Source organism: Pongo pygmaeus, chromosome 9 (assembly GCF_028885625.2).
Source record: "Pongo pygmaeus isolate AG05252 chromosome 9, NHGRI_mPonPyg2-v2.0_pri, whole genome shotgun sequence".
In the NCBI taxonomy this organism is placed as follows: domain Eukaryota; kingdom Metazoa; phylum Chordata; class Mammalia; order Primates; family Hominidae; genus Pongo; species Pongo pygmaeus.
Window position 1 is genome coordinate 76,273,442 of NC_072382.2, and position 20,077 is coordinate 76,293,518.

The 20,077-nt window shown below is 52.8% G+C and overlaps 1 protein-coding gene across 3 annotated transcripts in view; it reads right to left on the reverse strand.

Moving 5' to 3' along the window:
• Positions 1-11,404, reverse strand: part of ARRB1 (arrestin beta 1) — a 91,540-nt gene extending 80,136 nt beyond the window's left edge. For all 3 annotated transcript variants that reach the window (XM_054438163.2, XM_054438162.2, XM_054438164.2), the window contains exon 1: positions 11,260-11,404. In XM_054438163.2, the coding sequence (XP_054294138.1) occupies positions 11,260-11,279 (20 nt within the window). In that variant the 5' untranslated portion in view covers positions 11,280-11,404. The remainder of the gene's footprint in view (positions 1-11,259) is intronic.
• Between the last annotated feature and the right edge of the window lie 8,673 nt (positions 11,405-20,077).

Sequence of the window (20,077 nt, forward strand, 5' to 3'; positions counted from 1 at the left end):
CGGCACTACCACTATCCAAGGCAGGGGGATGCTCCCCACGACCTTCTGGGTGCAGGAATTCTGAGCAATACAGCACCTCCTCCAAGGTCCCTCTGGGGAGACAGGGAGGAAAGGAGCAAGGAGGCATGCTCAGTTACGTAACCAGCTGCCTTGGAGTCAGAGTCCCTGGCATGTCTCAGCCCAGCACTGCGAGGAGAGGCCGTGGGGGCTGGAGGTCTTTCTTCTATTTTGCTGCCTCCTCCAGACCTGGCAGACCCTGTAGCAGGAGCTGCTTTCCAAGTGCCTGAGCTCCAAGCAGGCACCTCCTACTCGGGTTGGGAACCAGGAAGGCTGTTGTTTTCTGAGTGTGTGAAACAGTGGCCTGCTGGCTCCCTTGGCAGAAAGCCAGGCTCGGGGCTCTGCACAGGGGTGAGGGTTAAGAAAGAGGAGCCTGGGGCCAGGATGCCAAGGGACTTCCCTCCACAACCGCCCCCAGCTTCCTGCTCCCCAATCTCTCCCCACTTCCTCCTAGAGAATCTGCCTGGGTGAGGGGCCAGAGGGGAGGGGCCCCAGCTGCCCCAGTACCACACTGCTGCTGCTGGCCCTGGGCAATCTCACTTCCCTTCCTGCCTTCCTTGGAGCTTCTCCACTGGCCGGCACAGCCCCCACCCCCTGTGCCCCCACCCCCGCGCACTCAGCTGTGTACACAGCCCTGGACCACGGAAAAGAGGGATGAAAGAGGAGGAAGGGGACATGGGAGAGGGAAGGAGCTGAGATCCACTCTCAGTCTTGAATGACGATGGCTTTTTTTTTTTTTTTGAGACGGAGTCTCACTCTGTCACCCAGGCTGGAGTACAATAGTAAGATCTCAGCTCACTGCAACCTCCACCTCCCGGGTCCAAGCAATCCTCCCACCTCAGCCTCCCTGGTAGCTGGGATTACGGGTGTGTGCCACCACACCTGGCTAATTTTTGTATTTTTAGTAGAGACGAGGTTTCACCACGTTGGCCAGGCTGGTTTAGAACTCCTGACCTCAGGTCATCTGCCCACCTTAGCCTCCCAAAGGGCTGGGATTACAGGCGCCAGCCACCATGCCTGGCTGACAATGGCTTTTTATGAAGCCCTTACCCTCTCTGCCCACAGCAACCCCATTAATATTATTATACCTATTTCCCAAAGGAGAAAACTGAGGCCAGAGAGTTTAAGACCCAAGCTGAAGGTCATGGAGCTAGCAAGTGAGCAGTAGAGCAGAGTCTGCCTAACTCTGAATTCCAAACTCCAAACCTCCTGCCTCTAGCTCTGGGAGCCCCTCCTCCACACTCTCTGAGGGTGCTAGTTGGGCAATTCCTACACAGATGGAAATGACACTGCCCAGCCCTGGGGAGGGAGCCATTGGCCTTAAAGAGTCCCTCGCTGAGGACTAGTTTGGGAACCACAGGACAGTCCTGAAGACAGGACCAAGGGCGGGATGTGCTTGGGGAGCTAGGTGGGCAGACTGCTGCTCCCAACTGTCTTCCCTTCCCACCCAGTCTAGGCTGGCTCAGACTCCTACACTGTCTGCCACTTCCAGAAGGCAGGGCTACCAGAGGCCAAGCTGTCCTGCCAGAATCACACTGCTGCTCACGCCCTCTCCCCTCCTAACGAGAGAAGGAAAGGGTCCTAGGGAGCCTCTAGGCCAAAGCCTCTCCTACTTCCTGCTTGACACATAGAGAAACTGAGGCCCAATGAGGAAAAGCAGCTTGCCTATGGCAGCACAGGGACAGTGAAGAAGTGAGATCCCTGTCTCCCAGGCCAGAGCCCCTGTCCTCCATTCACCCCACTTGGGTGCTCTCCTCAGATGGCACCTTTGGGTATCTGCCTGCCTCTCTCTCTGCTTCTCACCTTCCCTCTGCACTTCCTGCTTCCCTCTCCCAGCCCTGCTCTGCAGACCCATCTCTGAGCCTCCCCTGTTACATCTCCTCCCAGCCTCACCACCCCAACCCCCTTCCCTCTACTCTGGGCCAAGGAGCAATGCTTGGGTGGTTTAATTAGCTGATTATGACCGCAGCCTGCTGGATGCAGTGCCCAGAATTCTGTCCCCAGTAATTAGGTGGGTTCTGAGTACTTGCCCAGTGGGGAGCCGATGGGGAGCTCTGTGCTCTGCCAGCCAAGGGAGGCTGTCCAGCTGAATAAAGAGCTCCTTGATCACCGGTGGGTCATCAGAAACCATGGTTCCCTCCTCAGGCCAGGTCAAACCACACTGGAGGGACTGCAGCCAGACCCAGATGTCCATCCTAAGGAGGGACTCCCTACTCTCCCATGCCACTGCCCACACCCAGGAAAGGCTCAGTACATGACTGAGGATGAGGATGAAGAATGGAGCGTGCCCTCGGAGGCTGAGAGACAATGGCTCCATGGCCGGGGCACCTACTTAGGAAGTAGGATTGGAACAAGTAGACAGGCGCAGCAGGAACAAAGGCCCAGAGGTAGGAATGAGCCGCCAATCCCCTTCCCAGAGAGCTCTGGTTGTCAGAAAATACAGTCTTCAAGCAAGGTAAAGCTGGACATCCAGTGACCTCTGCCCTTTAGGTCGCAAAGAATAATCTAATTCCTATGGCTCTGGGCTACTTTGAGATATTTTGAAATCAGCAATGATGTCCTATGGTCCTCACCAACCACACTGCCCACCCCCTAGAGTATCTCCTCCCAGTGAAATGCCTTGGCTGAACAAATATTTATGGAGCTCAGCGGCATGCCAGGTCTGCGCAGGTGCTGGGGACAAGCAGATCCAGGCCAGGTGCTCTTGAAAAGTTCTTGACCTCACAAGATGACATCACGAGTGTGCAAATAATCAGGACCTATGCAGGGAGGGAGGGATGAGTGCCGAGAGAGAGAGATTACAAGAAGGTCACAAAGCGCTGGGAATCCAATGAGGGCTTCCCAGAGGAAGAGGTGCATGTATGTGATCCAGGCCCTGAAGGATGGGAAAGCTGTTGTACGTGGTCAAGTCAGCAATCAGGTACTGAAAGCCAGCAATAATACAGGCTTGTAATGAGGCCTTGGGAGCCTCAAAAAAATGAATCAAACAGGGTCCTTCCCTGGGGGAGCTCACAGCTGGGTGAGGGAGGCAGGGCCGGTGAGAGGTCATATAAGCGATAACAGCCGCATAACACTGACCTTGCACAGGGACTTTCTTTACTTTATCTTACTTAATTTTAACTCAGTCCTCATGACAACCTACTACTCTATTTTACGATAAGGGAGCCACAGCAGAGAAAGGGTTAAGTAATCAGGGAAGCCACCCAGCTGGTAAGTGTCAGAGCTGGGACTGGAAACCAGGAAATCTGGTTCTTCCAAGAGCCTAACCGCTATGCTAATCTGCTAATAATCCATGCTAATCAGATCACAGGGGCCTGCAGGTGCCCAGAGGAGGCCCCAGAGCAGCAGAGAAGGCTTCCTGAAGGAAGTGTTCCTGACCTGAGTCTTTTTTTTTTTTAAGATGAGTCTCGCTCTGTTGCTCTGTCGCTCTGTCGCTCTGTCGCCCAGGCTGGAGTGCAGTGGCGTGATCTCGGCTCACTGCAAGCTCCACCTCCCGGGTTCATGCTATTCTTCTGCCTCAGCCTCCAGAGTAGCTGGGACTACAGGCGCCCACCACCACGCCCAGCTAATTTTTCATATTTTTAGTAGAGACAGGGTTTCACCGTGTTAGCCAGGATGGTCTGGAACTCCTGACCTCAAGTGATCCACCCGCCTCGGCCTCCCAAAGTGCTGGGATTACAGGCATGAGCCACCGCCCTGGACCTGCTACAGATGCTTTATGTCCCTGGAGGTGAACACGACTGCTGTTCAAGGACCTGATACCATGGGAGACAGCACCACCCTTTCGAGCAGTAGCCAATTCCTTCCTGGCCGTCAGCATCCAACACCCATCCCCACCCAGGACACACTCCCTGGTGGTCTCAGTCCCACTGGCCTATAGCAGAGGCCTGAGCTGCTCAATCTTCCACTTTGGCCTCCCAGAAGAAAGGTCACTCCTGGACCTGCTAGCAGAAGGGCCTCTCACGTGATTTGACTTCATAGGGAAACTAGGACCCAGAGTGGGTGCATGTCATGCCCAAGGTCACACAGCAATAAGTAAGCAGTAGAGCATACCTCTGGGACCCTTCTGAGATGGTGAGCCCCAGCAGTCTACTCCCCACCCCTCCCCTGGCCCTATGCCAAAACCTTTCCATGCCCTTTGCACAAGGCAGGGGCAAGGGTGAAGAGGGAACAAACCTGGCAGAGGTTTGCTCGCCCTCTGTCCAACCCTCTGTTCTCCAACCCCCTACTAGGACTCAAACCACCCCTAGGATGGACCCATCCTGCACACGGGAAGGCAGAAGAGAAGGTGCCCAGGAACTATCTGAGATGATACCTGTTCTAATCCCAGGGCTCATGTGGGAGACAAGGCCCCAACTTCAGGAGCCCCCAGTGTGATGGGGGAAGAAGGGAAGAAATAGTTCAGTCCAGTTCAATAAGCCTCCCTGCAAGGCTGAGGGAAGGGTGCAGCCGCACAAGGACCAAGTGAGTTGGTTGTGGGCTACAGGCCCGGGGCCAGCATGAAAGGGACCTCCTGCCTCATCCAGGCCCATACACGGGCTGCTGAACCACTTGAATGGTTCAGACATTGCATCCTGCCTCCCGCTGACTCAACATCAGTCACAGTGCTCCCAGTGCTGAAGGCCCTTTAGACCAGCAGATCCCTCTCCAGGTGCAGGGAGGCAGAAGCTCAACTGTGGCCTCAGCCAGGTGCCGCCCAGTCCCAGGCAGAGGAAAAGCTGTTCAGTTCCTGCGGTGACCTTAGTCACACACAATTCTGGGGACCTGTCTTGTCCAACTCCCAGGGGACTCATCTGGCACCAGGTCTCCTGGGAAGGAACAAGCAGTTCTTCTGAAGTGGGACTAAAGATGGGGCCAGTCCCAGGAAGGAGGAGGCGCGTCTCCCGAGAGATGACCCTGCCAGGGCCCCTTAGGAAAGGCGGGAGGGGGCTGGGACAACAGAGTCCTTTGTTATCCTCTCAAAAGCAGCCACCCTGCCCTGCCAATCCCCTATGTTCTCCAACCCCCTACTAGGACTCAAGCCACCCCGGGACAGGACCCATCCTGTCCACATGGGAGGGAAGAACGCGGGGCGCCCAGGGACCATCTGAGACAATACGTGTTCTAATCCCAGGACTCACATGGGAGACAAGGCCCCAACCTCAGGAGCCCCCAGTGTGATGGAGGAGATATCCTTCCTTCAGAAGCCTCCAGTCTGAGGAGGGAGACATGGCTCCCACCTGCAAAAGCCAATCAGATGAGGGAGCCCCAGGCCTCCCGCTCAGGCGCCCCATGCTAATAGGGGTGGTATAACCCTGTCCCTCAGGACTTCCCAGTCTGATGGAGAAGTCAGGACCCCACCCCTCTCTTTTGAGAACTTGCCTAATGTGGGAAATATCGCTTTCAGTCTTAGGATTCACTAATGGGAAAGGCCTAATTTCAGCACTTAGGGAGTCCCTGGACCGATAGCAGAGGCAAGAAGGGAAAAAAATGTTCAGTCCAGTTCAGCAAACCTCTGCCAGGCATCTCCTGGGGAAGCAGACCCAGCGTGGGTAAGGAAGCATCAACTGAGAAACAGAAATAGCCCTGAACCGCAAGCTGCTCACCAAATGGGGAGCTCACTCAGCCTGAGGTATGAATGAATAAGAAAGTACCTTGAAACCACCCACTCCAGCATCCAAGGCCTGCTGGCCAAGGCTGCCCCTTCCTCCACAGCCTCACCCCTCACACTCCCACACCTGCATCCAGTACCTGCACCTTGGCCTAGGCTCTTCCTTCTGTCTAGAACACCTTACTCCTGCCTAAGTCTTTCTCATACTCCAGCACCCAGCTCCCGGGTCACCTCCTCGAAGAAGCCTTCCTCAAAGTCCCCCACCTGAGTCAGAAGCCCCTCCTTTCTGGAGCTAGCACATTACATGTCTTCCCCAGGACCAGCTCACACTTCACAACCCCTCAGCCTGAGTCTGAAAGGACAGCACAGGGGAGTGGTCTTCTGCCTCTGGACATTAGGCAGAGGGAGGGGGTGGATGAGATAAAACCCCTAGGTTCCCATACCCAGTCTTCACTGCCTGCCGCCATACTGCTTGCTCCCAGCCCAGGGCCTCATGCCCTTCCTCCAAGAGGTTCAAGCCTTGCTCCAGGCATGTGGAAAAGCAGGGTCCTCTCCCACTCCTCTCTGCCCGCTGTAGCCTAGTTTTGCCCTCACCACTCCACCAAAACCCATGCCACCAGCTACTGCCTTCTGGCTGAATCTGAGGGGTCTCGCTCCAGCTCATCCTCTGTGGGTCTGTCCCTGCTTCTTTGGCTCCAAGAATATGGCCTTCCGTCAGTTTCCTCCCTCTTCTCTCCATGCCCAGGCACTGGTGCTCTCCAAGGCCCTGGCTGTCCCTAATCATCCTCTCTTCATACTCTATACCTCCTCCCTATGCGATGTCATTCATCCACATTTCCAAAGCCCTGCCTCTCACCTTGATCCTTACCCCAGGATCCAGACCCCTCTACGCAGAAGCCCCACTACGTCCAGCCTATAACAGACTGCCCTGGCTCCCTCACCAAGCTGCTCCCAGCCATGCAGGCCTCAGCCAGATGGTAGGCGCGGGCACTCTGGCAGTAGCGGAGGATGGCTGGGTAGAGGCCAGGACCTCACTTGGGGTGTGCTGACTCCCAGGCTGCTGTTCTACTGCCACCACCCCAAAGTGTCAGAAGCCCTGGAAGTGGCAAGCCCACAACTCAGGACCTCTGGACCCATGCCAACGGGAGGCGTCAGCCTCAGGCAAGGAGGCCCAAACTTGGAAGGAAGAGAGCAGTGAAGTCTGAAGCCCAGAGGCTGGCCTGGAATCAGGGATCAGAGACAGTGGGCCAGGCTTGATGCTACCACTCCCAGCAGCCCCATGAGCAGCCCTGGCCAAAGCCACAGGACTTCCCCGTGTTCCAGCCAAGATGGGTCACACAGGGCTTAACCACCAAGAGAAATGACAGCCAAAGTTCACAGACAGCTGGTGATTACATGTCCTCATCACCCTCCTTTCTCTGAAAAAAGAGGAGTTCATCTGCAGGAAAGGAAATTCCATTCCCTACCACTGCCTCTCAGGAAGTCCCTCCTGTTGTCTAAATCTGATCCTTCATGTTGTCTGTTGAGTTAGTGGAAACAGCAAGGCCCAGAAAGGACGTACAACTTGAGGCTGGGAGCTGCTGGGGAGGCCAACTGTGAGCCAGACAAGGCCCCCTCTCTTGGGCAAAAGCGTCGAGTAGCAGAGAGGGCTTTGTGGGTCAACAGGCCTGGGTTCTTATGCTTGCTGGCTGAATGGCAGTGAACAAATACTTAATCTCTTCTAGTCTGTTTCCTCATCTGCAAAATGGAGACAACAATCACTACACTACTACACTACAGTTTAATTCATTGAGATTATGCGTGTAATTCTAACACACACCAGATACCTGGCAAAGGTCCAATCGACCAGCAAGGTTGATGGACTCCACCTCCTATTCACATTCATATTTCTCAGCTCTATCCTCTCTGCAGCCTAAGTTCAGAGCTCGCAGCCTTAGTTCTCAGGTTTCTCCCCAGCCTCCTCACTGGTCTCCCTGCTTCTAGGCCTGCTCTTCCCATCCACCCTCCTTGGCGCTGCCAAAGACATCTCTCTGAAATGAAAACATCTGCTTCCAGCCCTCTGCTGCCTCACACTCTTCTCTGAATCACCATCCACTTCAGGAGAAAATGCTCTCTCCTTAGCCTGACATTCCCAGACTGCTGGTGACCGGTCTGTGTTTACCTCTTAAGGCTCACTGTCATCCCCAGCCCAGGCCCCAGGCTGCACGCCTTGCATTCTGCCTCCAAGCCATTGCACATTCTGCACCCTTGGCCAGGAATATCATTCTCAATCCCACCCCCTTGGCCTACTCATCCTTCCAGATGAAGCTCAGTAGTTCCAACGCCACCTCCTTTCCAGGAGAGCTTCCTGTGCCATGCTCCCTGCCTGGGCCTGGGTTGGGGACTTCTCCTTAAGCCTCCCACAACACATGTCATCCTGCGTTATGACCACCTGCTCTACTCTAAATCCCTGGAGGACAGAGTAGACTCCTTCCTCGCTGAATCCCCAGGCCCTGGGCACTCAGAAGGCACTCATCAACATTTGTTGAATGAATATATGATTGTTCCCAGAGCACCTTACAGCAACCATCATACTCCTGCCCTGTGATTAGTCCTGTCCAGGTATTTTGTTTTTATTTTTTCAGACAGGGTCTCACTCTCTCATCCAGGCTGGAGTGCAGTGGCATGATCATGGCTCACTGCAGCTTTGACCTCCCGGGCTCAAGTGATCCTCCCACTTCAGCCTCCTGAGTAGTTAGGACTATAGGCATGTGCCACCACACTCAGCGAATTTTTGTATTTTTTGTAGAGATGGTATGTTGCCCAGGCTGGTCTTGAACTCCTGAGCTCAAGCAATCTGCCCATTTCAGCCTTCCAAAGTTCTAGGATTACAGGCGTGAACCACCACGCACAGCCCTGTCCAGGTATTTAACATCTCTTTCCCCCTTGACCCTGGGAGTTCCTAGAGGGCAGTGACAGTTTGTGATAAATTTTCATTGTCACTTTCATATGGGGGTGCAATTCCAGATGGAGGGATGGTTGCGATGATTCCTGATGTTCAGTTTTTGATACCTGCAGATTCCTCTTCTAAGTCATGGGTAAAGTAGAATCTCATGGCTTACGGAAAAAGACAAGGTACAGCCATTACTGATTTTGCCCTTCTTTTCCAAATTACTTAGCAAACTGTCTGGAAAGGGACAGAAAGGCCTCATGGGGCTGCAGGAGAGTCTGAAGGGGAGGTCAGGGCCACCATCAGGTGGATTTAGCTGGGCCTTGGCTCCAGGCTTCAGGCAGTGCTTCTTCCCCTGCCCAGTGAAGTCAGTAAGTACAAGGGAAGCCCTAAAATGTAAGTATTGATAGCTCCAGTTTACAGATGGGAAACTAAGGTCCAGAAAAGTAAAGGCAATTGCCCAATGTCCCAAAGGTCCACCAGTGAGTTTGAGGCAGGGCAGGGGGAGCCATGGAAAAATACCTTGGCCTCAGAGACAGGGTCTCAACAGGTGCCTGGAAGCCCATGGTGTCCAAATCTTCCTGACAATCATATCAGCAGGACAGCAATGACACTTATCCCCCAAGTCACAGACAGGTACAGAAAGACCCAAGAGAGGCTGAGTCACCCCCATCACAAGGCAGCCTAGGAAGGACAAAGGAGTGGGGAATGGCTCCGACTCCCTGCTATGCCCTGCAGGAAGAAAAGCCTGACCTCATGGGTTAAGAGGGTCTTAATTTCAGGGCAGATGGATGTGGCTGGGGAGGGAGTCACATACCTTCCTACTGAGGACAGAGGCCTGGGTCACAATGCTGGCCAGCCAGCTGCAATGGGGACTAGCCATCAAGGTGCATGCAGACACAGCATGGTCTTCTGCCGTCCCCCCCAAAGCCTGGGCCTCCAGCACAGAGCAGGGCTCCCCTCCCTGGCCCATGAGGGGCCTGGCAGTGCCCTAGGGCCATCTACAGAGACATGACCAAGTGGACTGCAGCCTCCGCCCTGCCTCTGGCCCCTTTTGACCTTAGGCAAATCACATGACCTCTAGCCCTCTGGTTCCTCAGCTAGAAAACAGGAAGCGGAAAATTAACCTCCTGGAAGAGCTGTCAGGAGGATGGCTGGAAAGTAGTTTCTGAACATTAAGAGTCTGAGTTGCCTCTGAGCCTCAGTTTCCTCCTCTAGAAAATGGAAATAATCTCTGCAAGCCCTTTCTCACACTGTTGAGAGAGAGTCTTAGATGGCAGTGGGTGAGAAATGGCTTTGTCAGTGGCCCTGAAAGGTGGTGCCCACTGGGGTGGTGTCTCTCTAGTCTGTTAGCTCCTTCAGGGGAGAAGTGGGCCTTGTGCATCTTTGATCCCCCACACTATGCCTAGTACACAGCAAGAGCTTAATAATAAATGGAAACAAGGAGGGGGAGGGGAGGAAAGGAAGGAGGCAGAAGTGGGACACAAGAATAGGAGAGGAGAAAGACAGAAAACAATGAGAAAGAGGGAGAGCGCAGGGAGAGGCTGCTGTGCCCACTTAGGGGGTGGGGAGCGCAACGGGGAAAATAGGGTGGCAATGCTGAGCCCCTGACCAGGGCTGGTCCTGTCTCAAGGGCTGCCCCCAGGGGCTGTCCTGCTCCAGCCCCCTCCTCCTTTTGTCCCAGTTTCCCCTTTCAGAGGCATAGACTGTTTCTTTCTGAGTATTTCAGGCCAGGTTCTAGGAGAACGGGAGGGGTTCTCCCAGCCCTAGGTTCAAAACAGCCCCTGGCCAGCCACTCCTCAGGAGTTCAGAGGGAAAGGGAACAGAGTAGATGGATGGGATCTATTTGGATGGGATGCGATCTGTTTTCCCTAGGCTGGGGGTGGGGAGGGGGGCGCTCTACCCTGTGTGATGTGTGTGTTTCCACTTCTGGCCATGTGGGGCCTGAAGCCTGTGTGTCAGCGGGCCTTGGGCTAGCAGCTCGTGCCTGTGGGGTGCCAGTCTTTGAGGGCATCAGTCTGATTGTGTCTGTGGGGGTCAGTGTTGGTGTGGCCTTGCGCTCCGCTGTGTTGGTGAGACATGCCAGCACAAGTGTGTGTGCCAGTGAGGGTGATGTGTGTGCCAGCAAGAGTGTTTGCTACAGCGAGTGCAGGTGACAGTGTGCGTATCAGTGTATGCCCACACATGTGTGCCAGTACGAGGGTGTGTTAGAATTGGTGTGTGTTGGAGTGTGAGCTGTGCATGCCAACAAGGCTGTCAGCAAGAATGTGTTGACCGAGGCGTGTATGACGGCGTGCCACTGCGTGTGATGAACGTGTGCCAGTGGCCGCCAGTGTGTGCGCCAGCATGCCTGTGCCACGGGTTAGTGTGCCCGTGCGTGTATTGTATGTCAACCTGCCCCCGTGCGTCTCTGCGGCTGCCGGCCAATGCTGGGTGTCAGCGAGCTGTGTGTCCGGGCCAGGAGCCGCGGCCCACATGGGGCGGCCCGGCCCTCGCCCTTTGGGTCCCCCCTGCCCACGGCCCTGACCGGGAGACCACACAGGAGACCTCGGGTGGAGGAGAGCTGGTACTAGATCCCGGGGTGGCCGCGAACGCAGAACCAGGACGCAATCGGAGCCCCCGCCCGTGTCCTCGCCGAGATCGCCCCCACGCGCCCCGCGCTGGGTGGCCGCCCTGCACTCACCGGGTCCCTTTGTCGCCCATGGTCCGCGACGGCCGCAGGGAGGTCCGCGGCGTCAGCGCCCAGGCTGGAAAATCCCGGCCAGCAGGAGGAGCGCGGGCCAGCCCGCTCCCGGCTCCCTGCTCCGCCTCCTCCGCTCTCCCGGCCGCCGCCGCCGCCGCCGCCCCCGCCCCCGGTCCCCGCCCGCCGCCCGCCGCCCGCCGCGTCGAGCAGCGCAGCGCCCGGGCCGCGGCCAGGGGCGTGGAACCGCGCAGGGTGTGTGTGTGTGTGTGTGTGTGTGTGTGTGTGTGTGTGTGTGCGTCTGCGTGTGCGCGCGCCGCCCAGCGAGCCAGGGCAAAGCGGCGGGACGAGTCAGGGCCCCAAGGTCGGCGTTTGTGCTGGGGGAGGGGGTCCACCCGCGTGCGAGTCCGTGTGAGAGAGAGAGAGAGAGAGTGTGTGTGTGTGTGTGTGTGTGGTGGTGGTGGTGGTGTGGTGTACGTGAGGGCGCACGGGTGTGTGCGGGCCCTATTAGGGAGTGTATTGGTGTGGATGGAGGAGTGTGCACGTCTTTGTGCAGTTGTGCGTGTGTGCGCACGGCCGTGGGTGCGAGCGCGCTCTCCCGCGCATGCCGGGGCAGCCTTTGTGTGTGCGGGTGGTTGGAAGCCGAGGGTCTGGCGACCCCGAGGCCGCGCTCCCTGCGGCCCCTCGCTTAGCTGGAGACCCCGGGATGCCTGGCAAGGCCTTCGCCCTGTGCTCCACCCTTCCCCATTCCACCCTACCCCACCCCCTTCTACTGGAGAGATAACACCCAGCCACCCAACAGGGACAGGAAGAAGGGGCGGAGGGGGCAGTAGATGGCCTTGACACTGGGGAACTGAGCGGAGACCCGCGGCCAGCAGGGGCTACAGGAGGCTGCCCAGGAAGAGGAAGCTGTGAGAAGTGAGAAGAGGCGATAAAGGAAGAAGGCAGAGCTGGGCCGCTGCTGTGACCGGGTAGTACCGTGGAAAGCGCCCATGCCCAGCTCCATGGCCTGCTGCGGGTGACCCTATACACCAAGCTTCTGAGAACCCATGTCCGGACCTGTAAAGTGAGGATACACTAATATCAGCCTGCAGAATTGTTAATAGGTTGAAAGAACTCGCTTGTGTTTGCTGGCCTCCCCTGAGCGCTTGCATACAGTAGGTGCCCAGTAGATGTTAGCCCACTTCTCTGCAGGCTTCTTGATGTCCTGTGTAATCTTGGCTGGGACCCTGCTTTGTCTGAGGTGCCTTCCTGCTTTGCAGGTAGTGGGAAATGGTAACGTCTTTACCACACCCTCACTACTGAGATTTGGCTAATTATCCCTGATAGGTCCCTGATATCTAAGTATTAAGGGGAAGGGAAGCTATCATTTACTCTGATGCTGTTGTGAGTATGTAAACATCTCCTGTAATTATGCTCAGAAGCAGTTACCTATACTGTTTATATGCAGTATAATTACTATAATTATGTCCAGATTTGGCAGAGAGGCAGGGGGAGGCTGATGGGTAGGCAGGGTGGCCCACCTCTGGGCAATGTTAGGAGCTAGAGAATGTGGATGAAGGCCCAGAACCCTCCTCCCAGTCTTGGCTTCCAGGCTTCACCCTCCACAGGGGAAGAAGAGGAAGCCACCTGTTGTTTCTGCAGGACTCAGAGATCTGGAAAGAAGCAGACTAGAATCTTCTTTGATGACAAGAGATCCCTAACCAGGATGGTGAGGCCAGGTCCTGCCACTCTCCACATCAGTTTCCCCACCTATAAAACAGGTTTGACCAAACCATGTGATCTCCAATGGATCTCTCCATGCTGATGCCCAAAACATCTAAATGTATTTATTTATTTTATTTATTTTTGAGATGAAGTCTTGCTCTGCCACCCAGGCTGGAGTACAATGGAATGATCTTGGCTCACTGCAACTTCTGCCTCCTGGGTTCAAGCATTTCTGCCATCTCAGCCTCCCCAGTAGCTGGGATTACAGCCACTGCCATCATGCCCAGCTAATTTTTGTATTTTTGTAGAGATGGGGATTCACCATGTTGGCCAGGCTGGTCTCGAACTCCTGATCTTAGGTGATCCACCCACCTCGGCCTCCCAAAGTGCTGGGATTACAGGCGTGAGCCACCGCACCTGGCCCTAAATTTATCATGTTTTGTGTTACTGTATTTGTTTTTGTATTTGTTTTGCTGTAAAAATAATGTTTTTAATTACTTCCGAGTAAAAGAAACAGTCCAGAAAGATGCTTCAGGTGGTTTCAGGTAACCTCTCCCCACAGCTTGGAAAGCAGAGCTCTGACATTTAGGGACACTGAACAGACTGGTAGACTGTGGAGCCAACATGCAGGAGTCCAAATACTGTATATCCCCACTGGCCTATAAATTCCATGAGGCTGGGCTGTGGTATGCCTGGTGCTACTTGATACAATTCTATGAGATAAGTGCTCTCTTCCCTTTTTCTTTTTCTGATGAGGTCTCACTGTTGTTCAGGCTGGAATGCAGACTGCAGTGGCATCATCATAGCTCACTGCAGTCTCCAACTCCTCAGCTTAAGCTATCCTCCAGCCTCAGCCTTCTGAGTAGCTGGGATTACAGAAGTACACCACCACACCAGGCTAATTTTTAAATTAGTTTTTGTAGACACAGGATCTCACTGTGTTGCCCAGCCTGGTCTCAAACTCCTGGCCTCAGGTGATCCTCCCACCTCAGCCTCCCAAAGTGCTGGATTTACAGGCATGAGACACTATGCCTGGCCTTCTTTTCCCTTTTTTATAAATGAGCAAACTGATATCCAGAGAAATTAAGTCATTTGCCCAAATCCATAGCCTCCTCTGGGACTTGCCTCTGACCTCCCTTCCTCTAGCCTTCCCCCAAAGGGAAACTGATACATAGTAGAAACTATGATTTAATTTACTTTATTTATTTATTTATTTATTATTTATTTATTTATTTATTTATTTTTTTTGAGGCAGAGTCTTGCTCTGTCACCCAGGCTGGAGTGCAGTGATGTGATCTCAGCTCACTGCAAGCTCCGCCTCCTGGGTTCACGCCATTCTCCTGCCTCAACCTCCTGAGTAGCTGGGACTACAGGCGCCCGCCACCACACCCAGCTAATTTTTGAAAAACATATTTATGTATTAATAAAATGGCCGGGCATAGTGGCTCACGCCTGTAATCCTAGCACTTTGGGAGGCCAAGGCGGGCAGATCACTTGAGGTCAGGAGTTCAAGACCAGCCTGGCCAACATGGTGAAACCCTGTCTCTCCTAAAAATACAAAAAAGAAAAAAAAATTAGCCAGGCATGGTGGCGGGTGCCTGTAGTCCTGGCAACTTGGGAGACTGAGGCAGGAGAATCACTTGAACCTGGGAAGCGGAGATTGCAGTGAGCCGAGATTACGCCACTGCACTCCAGCCTGGGTGACAAGGCAGACTCCATTTCCAAAAAAAAAAAAATTTAATAAAATGTAAAAGTGATAATGTTGAGGAGAACTCTTTGTATATCCACAATATAATCTCAGCCAGTAATAAGTGTTATGAAGAAAATAAAACAATAAGGAAACAGGGTGATAGGGACAAGTAGACTTAGAAAAAGGCCCTCCAAGGAGGTGGGCTTTGGGCTGAGACCTGCAGAAAAGAATCAGCAATGTGAGGGGACAGTCAGGGAAGGAGCTGCCCAGGCAGAAGGAGCAGCAACTGCAGAGGCACAGGAGCAAGGACAGTGCTTCTGGTATTGGTGAACAGGCAAGGGGTGGTACAGGTGAGGGAGCAGGGTTAGGGTCACACACAACTTGTAGTTGAGGATGAGGAGTTTGGGGAGCCAGTGGGAGGTTTAAGCAGCTGAGTACCAGGATCTGCTTTACATTTTTAAAGGTCACTCTAACTGTTGGATAGAGGTGACTTGGTACCGGACAAGAGCAGAGGCAAGGCACCCCATTATTGCAGTCGTCAGGGTGGGGTTTTGGGCAAGACAGGTGGCCACAGAAATGAAGGAAGTAAAGGGGTTCAGGATATATTTGGGAAGCAGATTTTTTTTTTTTTTTTGAGACAGAGTCTCACTCTGTTGCCCAGGCTGGAGTGCGGTGGCACGATCTCGGCTCACTGCAAACTCCGCCTTCCAGGTTCAGGCGATTCTAGTGCCTCAGCTTCCTAAGGTAGCTGTGACTACAGGCGCATGCCACCTCGCCTGGCTAATTTTGTATTTTTAGTAGAGACACGGGGTTTCACCTCAAGTGATCCACCCGCCTCGGCCTCCCAGAGTGCTGGGATTACAGGCATGAGGCACGGCGCCTGGCCGGGTTCAGGATATATTTGAAAGGGGAGCTGCCAGCACCTACTGAGGGACTGGCTGTGAATAATGGAGGATCCAGGATGACTCAGAGGTTTGGGTCAGGGTCTGTCTGTTCCAACTATCCATGTAATTCTCCAAGGGAAGTCACGGTCGAGAGGACTGGTGGCCTCCATTCTTCCCGTCAACCCATTTGTCTCACATCCTCCACCTGAGCAACAGAGTGATTTTTTGCTCAAAGGCAAATGGCTTCTACAGCTGAGGCTCATAGGAGATGGTCATCTCCAACTGTGTTCCAACTAGGGCGAGTCACATGCCTGAAATTTACCACTCACAATCATTTCTTATTAAAAAATGAGAAAGGGAGGTTCTGGGTGTGGTGGCTCATGCCTGTAATCCCAGCACTTTGGGAGGCTGAGGCAGGAGGATTGCTAGAGCCCAGGAGTTTGAGACCAGCCTGGGCAACATAGTGAGACCTCTACAAAAAATAAAAAAACAGAAAACTAGCTGGGTTTGGTGGTGTGTGCCTGTAGTCTTAACTACTCGGGAGACCAAGGAAGGAGGATCCCTTTAGACCAAGAGTTTGAGGCTGCCATGAGCTATGATTGTACCACTGTACTCCAGCCTATGCAGAGAGACCCGTCTCTTAAAAAAAAAAAAAGAAGAAGAAGAAAGCAAGAAAAAAAAAGAAACAAAAGGAGAGATAGAGAGAAAGGAAGTATTATGTCTGCTTTTTAGATGAGAACACAAAACTTTACAAGGGAAACTGCCTAAGCCAAGGGCATAGCAAATGAAAGGTAGAGAAAGGACTCAAACCCAAAGCTGCTGCGTAGCTGGGCAGATAGCTGAGTGTCAGACTAAAGTCAGACTGAAGTGTAAGTGAGTGGGTGGATGAGTTTTCAGCTCCTTGTTCAACAAAGGACTTGAGCCGGGTGTGGTGGCTCACGCCTGTAATCCCAGCAATTTGGGAAGCTGAGGTGGGCGGATCACCTGAGATCAGGAGTTCAAGACCAGCCTGGCCAACACCCTGTCTCTACTAAAAATACAAAAATTAGCCAAGCGTGGTGGCACGCGCCTGTAGTCCCAAGTACTCAGGAGGCTGAGGCAGGAGAATCGCTTGAACCTGGGAGATGGAGGTTGCAGTGAGCTGAGATCATGCCACTGCACTCCAGCTGAGGCGACAGAGTGAGACTCCAGCTCAAAAAAAAAGGCCTTGAGGCTGACTGATGTGCTCCTTCAAGATGTTAGAAATTGAGAAACTAATAAGGAGCTTCCCTACCTCTGCCCAACCAGAAATTAGAGTGTGATCCTTGACTCCTTTCTTGTTCACCTCACTCCTTAGCTACCTAGTCCCAGACTACCTCCTAAGTGTCTCCCAATAAAGTTGGAGGGGTAACCAGGAACGAGACCATGCTGGGCCTGGAGGGTCACGTAAGGAATTTGTTCTTCATCCCAGTATCAATGAAGAGGCTGAGCAGAGAGGTGACATGATCAGACATGCATTTGGAGAAGATGCTCTGGCGGATGTGTGAAGAATGGATTGGACGTGCACCAGAAGGGATGCAGACAGGAAGACCAATTAGGACATGGTGTCAGCAATTCAGAGGGAGGGATGATAACTGCATTCCAGAGAGAGGACACACAACAGCTGCAAAGCCAGGAAGGAAGGAAAGGGCACAATGCTTGGGGGAATTCAGATGGATCTGTGGCAAAAGCAGAGTAGTGGGGAGGGACTGGAAAGGAAGATGGGGCCATATCCTGAGGAAGCAGGCTCAGACAAGGCATCTCCCCATACGGCTCAGGGCCTGTTTTAGGTTTGTCTAACAAGATCTCCAGTCCCCATTTTCCTAAGGTGGGATTGTTGGTATTTATCACTAGGTGGACATTTCAATGTTATCTCTTTTTTTTTTTTTTTTTTTTTTTTTTTGAGATGGAGCCTCGCTCTGTCGCCCAGGCTGGAGTGCAATGGTGCGATCTCGGCTCACTGCAACCTCCGCCTCCCAGGTTCGTGCCATTCTCCTGCCTCAGCCTCCGGAATAGCTGGGACTACAGGCGACCACCATCATGCCCAGCTAATTTTTGGTATTCTTATTTTTAGTAGAGACGGGGTTTCACCGTGTTAGCCAGGATGGTCTTGATCTCCTGACCTCGTAATCTGCCCGCCTCGGCCTCCCAAAGTCCTGGGATTACAGGCGTGAGCCACCGTGCCCGGTGTCAAAGTTCTCATTTGTAATCAACAAAAACCAATTCTGGCAGACTTAAACATACAAAAAAATTATTGGCTGTATATTCAGGTAGCTGCCACTGCTGAACAATGGACACCACTGTTCACATCTCCACTATCTCCAGCACCAAACCCAGCCCCATTGCTGCCCCCAGAAACTAGATATGGCCACTGCTGCCTCTGTCACCATGATGGACTCTTTGTTGGCCCTACATCTTTGAGTCAAAGTCCCCCATGCATTTGATTGGCTGAGTCTAGGTTATGTGCTCCCACCCTTGCTTCAAGGATGCTGAGAAACTGTGTAGATGGCATTTGAGATTTCCATTCTGGGAGGTGGGCTTTGACTTACTGTAAGACTCATGGGATAGACAATTCCCCAAACATAAGAAAAGAGTTTAGAGGCTGAGCAGCCAAAAACAATTCAAGTATCCACTTCACTGTGAAATGCAACTGGGTGAGTTATAGGAATAGCTCAGAATGGGAGGCAACATGAAGGGATAGATGTCCTTGCTGACAGGCCTTTGCCAGGATGCCTTAGTATTGCTAGCTTTCTAAAACAGGGAGAAAATGATTCTGACTCTGTTAATTTTGGAGTATTATCCTCCACCATCTTCCAGATAACAATATAAATGTTGGACAAAATATAAAAACAAGGATTTGGCTGGGCATGGTGGCTCCAGCTTGTAATCCCAACACTTCAGGAGGCCAAGATGGGAGGATCGCTTGAGCCCAAGAGTTCAAGACCAGCCTGGGCAACATGCGAGACCCTGTCTCTGAAAAAAAAAAAAATTTTTTTTTTTTGCTGGGTACAGTGGCTCAAGCCTGTAATCCTAGCACTTTGGAAGGCAAGGCGGGTAGATCAGCTGAGGTCAGGAGTTCAAGACCAGCCTGGCCAACAAGGTGAAACCCTGTCTCTACTAAAATATAAAAATTAGCCAGGCATGATGGTGGGTGCTTGTAATCCCAGCTACTCAGAAGGCTGAGACGGGAGAATCGCTTGAACCCAGAAGACAGTGGTTGCAGTGAGCCGAGATCATACCACTGCACTCCAGCCTGGGTGGCTGAGTGAGACTCTGTCTCAAAAAACAATTTTTTTTTTTTAATTCGCCGGGCGTGGTAGCGTGCACCTGTAGTCCCAGCTACTTGGGAGGCTGAGGCAAGAGGATGGCTTGAGCCCAGATTTTGAGGCTGCAGTGAGCTGAGATTGCGCCACTGCACTCCAGCCTGAGTGACAGAGTGAAACGCTGTATTTGAATTAAAAAACAAAAACAAGGATTTGAAAGCACTGCAGAGTAAACAAAAACAGGCCGAAACTGGAGGGGATTCACCCTTGTTAGATGGGAAACACACTGAGGAAATCTCCTTTTCTATACTTTCCTCCTGAAGGTGCTACCCAATCTGGGCAGTGCATGGAAGCTAGGACTCAGGAAGAAATCTCTAGGAAGCAGGAAGCTGCTTGAGATATTAAAGGGTGGAATTAGGGGCTGCTAAAATGGCTAGAAATTGAAGAAGAAATCCTGGAAAGAAGAGGGGCACAAAGGGGGTAAGCCCCCAAATAAGTCTATATACAGATTTGGGGGCTTACCCACTCCATGCCCCTCTTCTTTCCAAAGGTCTGGCCTGACCCTTTAACATATAATCACAGCCAGGTGCAATGGCTCACACCTGTAATCCCAGCACCTTGGGAGGCCGAGGCAGATCACCTGAGGTCAGGAGTTCGAGACCAGCCTGACCAACATGGAGAAACCCCATCTTGTTTATATCTTGTATTTATATTTTTGTAGAGACAGGGTTTCACCATGTTGGCCAGGCTGGTCTTCTTTTTTTTTTTTTGAGACAGAGTCTTGCTCTGTCGCCCAGGCTGGAGTACGGTGGCGCGATCTCAGCTCACTGCAACCTCCGCCTCCTAGGTTCAAGCGATTCTCCCACCTCAGCCTCCCCAGTAGCTGGGACTACAGGAGTGCATCACCACACCTAGCTACTTTTTGTATTTTTAGTAGAGACGGGGTTTCACCATGTTGACCAGGCTGGTCTTGAACTCCTGACCTCAGGTGATCCACAGGCCTCGGCCTCCCAAAGTGCTGGGATTACAGGCGTGAGCCACCACACCTAGCCTATATCTTTTATTCTGAATAAACTGTGATAGGTTATGGAGGTATATTGTAATCCCTAGAGGAACCACTTAAAAATACAGGAAGTAGATATATTTAAATGAAGTACTAAAAATACTTGATTAACCTGAAAGAGGACAGAAAGGAAAAAGAGAACAAAAAACAGATGGGACAAAAAAGAAACACAGCAAAATTGTAGATCTAAATCTTA